Raw genomic sequence first — 6,000 nt, forward strand, 5'->3', positions numbered from 1 at the left:
AAAGGAAATTAACTTTTATAACTCATTTTACGTATATTTCTATAAAATTCGATAGACAAATTGCGATCTCAACACAAGTTGGGAAGAATTACTGTGTTGACAACTGCAAGCTCTTTAAGATCCGTTGCTTGTTTTGTTGTTTGATCACTTCTGCGCCCTCAGTACAATTCAATTGGTTATATGAAGTTTGTCTGCTGCCAAAATGGATAACTGGTTTTTGTTTAGTTTACCAGTGTCTGTCATGATTGGGAAAGATTCCATGAACAAAACATATCTCGGGATATAGTAATCATCAACTTTATCTTTTAAATACTCCTTGAATCCATCTTCTGTAGCCGTTTCACCGTCTTGAAGAACTATACAAAGACACAGCTCATGAACGAAACGTTTATCAGGCACAGCAACCACTTTGCGTAGTTTTATCTTTGGATGGTCGGTGAGGGCGTGCTCTATTTCTGATGGATAGATATTCCTTGCTCCCTTGATAATCATGTCATCTTTTCTGCCAATAATACTCAGATTACCACGTGCATCCAACTTCCCCAAGTCTCCAGTGTAATACCAACCATTTTCTCGTTTAACTTCCCGCGTTTTCTCCTCATCACCCCAATAACAACTGAATATAGCCATTCCCCTGAAGAACACTTCACCAATTGTCCCAATGGGTACGATCCGGCCGTCATTCGCATCAGTTATCTTGACTTCTCCATGGAATGTGGGAAATCCTACATTAGACACTTTTTCGTCTAGCGGTGTATTTGGAGTATGTCCAGTAATTGTACCAACTTCAGTGGTGCCATATACTTGTTGAACTTCACAAGATAATATTGACGATAACTTTTTCAACAACACAGGTGAAAAAACGTTACCCACTGCCACAGTATACTTCAGACTGCTCAGATTAAACTGATGTATGTTGGGATGGTTTATGATATCCTCCACATGCATGGGATAAAACCACGCGGCGTTAATCTTTTCCGTCTCTATAGCTGCTAAAAGGGCATTGGTAGTTTGTAAAGGGTGAGGGAAGACCAGTGAACATCCAAGAAACAGCATAATCCCTTCAGCCAACGAGTAGATACCAGACGTTACACTGTTAACTTGAGCAAAGATTAACCCTTCTGTTTTGATAGTTTCCATGGTTACGCCATTATGGTACTCCATTGAGTTTCGTTTATCATGCAGTCCTCTGTTTTGGAGGGCGACTGCCTTAGGTATCATACCTGTACTACCTGATGTAAAGACAATAGTATAAACATCATCTAATGTAGGGAACATTTTGATCTTCTCCAACTCGTCTTTTGCCCCAAACTCATTGCCAAGTTTAGTGATGTCTTCAAGATTGACGACCCCTGGTTGTGGAATTGGTGACATGAATATAATGTGCTGTAACCATGGTAACTCTTCTGAGTAAAGTTTACTTTCAGGCGCCATGTCAGTAATTGATAAGATTTCCTGCAATATCTTGACAGGGTCGATGTGACTAATACCAATTACTAAGGCCTTGCATTCCAATTTACCTAACAAATGACGTAATCTTTGTGGAGACGACGACAGTGGTAATCTTACAGATATCATACCTGAAGTAGTTATAGCAAGATCTGTTTTAATCCATTCGTAGTTTTCATCTGCCCAAATACCAACACGGTCACCTGGTTTGAGGCCAAACTGTAACAGCTAGACCAGCAGCAAGTTGATTGACATCACCATGCAGCTCACTGAAAGTTATCCTAGTGTTGTCTTTCATAAACACCAATGCTTCCTTATTTGGAAATCGTTTGGTAACGTCATCAAGCAATCGACCAACTGCGATGTTTTCGAAATGTTTGTTACAGGCATGGTGTACATAGCTTTGAGTTAGGCTTTCTGTAGACATCGTGTATGTACGATCCTCACGTACGGTTTGTGCTTGATTGAATCTGGTGAGTAGAAGACATTGCCAAACGTTTTGATTAATATTTTAAAACAAATTATGTAATAAAATATTAACATAAAGAAAAAAAATGAAAGAGCAACACCGCTGACGATTAGTTACACAAAATGATAATGAGAGCGGTCAAATATTTGAAAAACAAGAAGCTGCTTTAAACTTAGATTGAGTTTTGTCCTGTCACGTGACCAATATCCCCCTTTCACAGTCAGTATGTATTAGGGAGTCTTCAGTCATTACGACGTGGAGGGCCTGGGGAAATCAAGGAAGGTCTAGTATGTAAAATGCGACCCTACCCCAATTCCAGTTTTCTCTTAAAAAATGACCTTCCCTGTCCAATTTAAACAACAACAAGAACAAGAACAACAACAATAACAACAACAACAATAACAACAACAACAACAACAACAGCAACAACAACAACAACAACAACAACAACAACAACAACAACAACAACAACCATGGGTTAAAATGCTTCCAGCCGTGAAAAAGGGGGAGCATGTCCCAGAAGCTTCGAAGGAGTCGATCCCACCACTGCTCCCATGGTCATGATTTTAAAGGAGTTTATAGGCATTTCCCACTACTACCACAACCACCACGGCCTGTGAATGTGTCTTTTCCCACTACTACCACCACCACGGCCTGTGAATGTGTCTTTTCCCACTATTACCACCACCACGGCCTGTGAATGTGTCTTTTCCCACTACTACCACCACCACGGCCTGTGAATGTGTCTTTTCCCACTATTACCACCATACACAGCCTGTGAATGTGTCTTTTCCCACTACTTCCACTACCACAGCCTGTGAATGTGTCTTTTCCCACTACTACCACCATACACAGCCTGTGAATTTGGCTTTTCCCACTGATACCATCACAGCCATTGAATGTCTTTTCCCACTAATACCATCACAGCCATTGAATGTCTTTTCCCACTAATACCACCACAGTCTGTGAATGTGTCTTGTCCCACTACTACCACCATACACAGCCCGCGTCTTTTCCCACTAATACCACCACAGCCTGTGAATTTGTCTTTTCTCACTACTACTACCATACACAGGCTGTGACTTTTTCCACTAATACCACCACAGCCTGTGAATTTGTCTTTTCCCACTAATACCACCACGGCATGTGAATTTATGTGATGGCACTGTACTAATTAATTTCCACGTTTTGATCTAATTGGTAGAGATGAAGATAAAGATGGTCGGACTATCGACATTGTTAGGACTGAGGTCAACATCTGTCCTTTCACCAACATTATCCCAATATTTTACCATACTCTTCATCCGTCACTCCTATGAAACCTACTCCTGTAAAAATTCATTCACTGAATGGTTGTCAGCAGCAATTTGACTGATATGATCTGATATTAGATAGCAGTTTGAGTCCAAGTTATCATGTTTTCTAATTCTTACCCCCCCCTCTCTGCCTGTCTCTCAACTGCTTTAAAAGCTTTCACACAAAAAATCTTAACAGATATCAACAATACAGCATATCATCACAAAACACACACACACACACACACACACACACACACACACACACACACACATATATATATATATACATACATACATACATACATACATACATACATACATATATACATATATACATACATACATGCATACATACATACATACATACATACATACATACATGCATACATACATACATACATACATACATACATACATACATACATACATACATACATACATACATACACTCACAGATAAATACCAGCAGTGACATCATCCGAGTACAGTATTTACAAAGGCCAACGTGACCCTTAAACAATCTGTCTGACCCTATAGCTTTGCTTTGGTGAATAACTTTTCATATTAGCAATAAGTCTGACAAGAATCATTGTATCACATTGTGATGTATTTGTGGTTTGTGGTCACCAATCATACTATTATTAAAGTGTACTGTAACAGTAGCTACACAGACTTCGTATCTGTTTTTCAATGTCGTTTTTCTGCCAATGTCACGTGACAGATGGCCAAGTCTTTGGGCTATGTGTGTGCAGTAGAAATATACGGAACGTAATACCTTCTTCAACCATACATACATGATCAAAATCAATATAAGTGACTATGTGAACCGTTTGAATGTTAAAGTTACCCTTACTTTCAGGTGCCAATCCCATTTAAAGACAGACATTTTGAACAGACTTGCTTACCTTTCTCAAACCAGGGTTAATAGGTTCACTGAACTTTTAACCTCACGGTGGAATAAAAACGTCAGTCACAGTGGTAGACATGTAGTGCAAATAATAACTGTGTTATTTTTGGTTTCTTTATCTTTTTATTTTTACGGGGTTTGCACTCAAAAAATAGCTACAATGTGTTACGTGTAGCGTTATTTTTAATAGTTTCTTGGATTTTATTTTTTTTATCGTTCAGGGCTTTGCAATTAAAATCGATCTAGTTATTGTATGTTAGTTTCGTTTCTTTGCTTTTTATCGCTCCGGGGTTTACCCTTTTATCATTCTGGGATTTGCGCTCAGAAATAATTGCTCTAATGTAACGTTTTTTTTCCGTTTTTTTTTTTTATATATTCGTTCCGGGGTTTGCACTAAGATCAAGAGTCTAAATTATCATTTTGCACAAAGAAATACTTCTAATTCAAAGCTTTCGTCAGGTGAACTGGTCGAATTTTTTGGTGTGAAATAAAGTTCAATTTATGAACATGGATTGCTTGCACAAGTGCGTTGTCATCATTCGAGTCAGCAATATCCATATCAACTAGTGTGCTGAGTTGTAATCTATTTATTCATGAAAGATTTCACACTGCTTTTGAAATTTTCTGTTTTTCTCTTTGTATTTCATATGATTTTACAATTTCCTGTGTAAATATTGGAAATTGTATGGGTTTCCAATGATTATTCCAATGTCCATTTTTATATCGTTTGTGCAGTTTGTTGATTAAGCCACAGACAAGGTTGATGGTCGTGTGTATAATAATCTTATACGGAATGGTGATCTACATCCTATTCCTAATACCACACCAAAAGGATTAAATTCTTGTCTATGATTAAGTGTACTGTTATGAGTTGTGTAAGTAAATACAAAGTAGCAGGAAAGTAGTTGATCATTTTCTCTGAATGACTTATTACAGTTAAAAGATACATCATCAGGCTTTATAGGATTTATATACTCTGTTATTGTCAATGTACGTACCAACTTATTTCGAAGTTGAAGCTTACATAAACGGAAAAATATTGCCTAATTACCGAACATCGTTAATTATGCCAATGAATTATTAAAAACATATAAGCTATATCAATAAGCTTTGTGGGATATATATGCTTTGTTATCATCAACATATGTATCATTATAATAAGTGTGAATCTTGCATGCTGAAGATATTGCCTAATTACCTCATTTATGTAAAGGTAGAATTAAAGATTCATAAGATGTTTATCAAAACATATCACTTCTTCGCATTAACTCACAAGATATAATACTAATTTTCATTTCAAACAAGCCAGAGTCTTTGATATATTGATGATACAGACAGACAGACAGACAGACAGACAGACAGACAGACAGACAGACAGACAACTCATGTCTGGACTGTCGCCTAAAACATTATCCCTCCCCGACTCCGTTGAGCTAAAAAGTGACCCTCAATTTCTTTTCTGTAAATAAATTTCTTTTCTTTTAAAACATGAAACCCCCTCAAACCGTTAAAATATTTCAAAACACGTGGTTTTATTAAATGCTGCCAGACATAGAAAATGACACTAGTCCCAGAATCAATGGTTTAAATGACTTAGTCCCTCCACTGCCAACACGCTAGGTATTAGTTATTTCCCTCCCTTACCATGTGTGTTAAATGAGCACTCCATTAATCAATACATGTGTTTGGATCTCATTGGTTGAGCTGACGACCACAACATAACTCCCAAACACTAGATGAGCACACTCCCAATATTGCCAGGACTGAGGTCAACATCTCCACTATAGTATCCCTAATACCTTTTACTTGTTCTAGCAATAAGGAAGCCTCCAGTAATTACAAGGGAGAGAGCCTGGGGCGTTGGGGGGCACATTTTA

At 37.8% G+C, this 6,000-nt stretch overlaps 1 protein-coding gene across 1 annotated transcript; it reads right to left on the reverse strand.

Annotated features, from left to right (window-relative positions):
- Window positions 1-168: 168 nt before the first annotated feature.
- On the reverse strand, window positions 169-1,578 carry LOC144433372 (medium-chain acyl-CoA ligase ACSF2, mitochondrial-like). Its single transcript, XM_078121676.1, has one exon. The coding sequence runs from the start codon at window positions 1,576-1,578 to the stop codon at window positions 169-171; it is 1,410 nt and encodes a 469-aa protein (XP_077977802.1).
- Between the last annotated feature and the right edge of the window lie 4,422 nt (window positions 1,579-6,000).

This window comes from Glandiceps talaboti, chromosome 3, assembly GCF_964340395.1.
Source record: "Glandiceps talaboti chromosome 3, keGlaTala1.1, whole genome shotgun sequence".
NCBI lineage: Eukaryota > Metazoa > Hemichordata > Enteropneusta > Spengelidae > Glandiceps > Glandiceps talaboti.

Bases quoted from the DNA above. Each gene is read 5' to 3' on its own strand.
- LOC144433372 (XM_078121676.1), bottom strand. From the start codon at position 1,578: ATGATATCTGTAAGATTACCACTGTCGTCGTCTCCACAAAGATTACGT.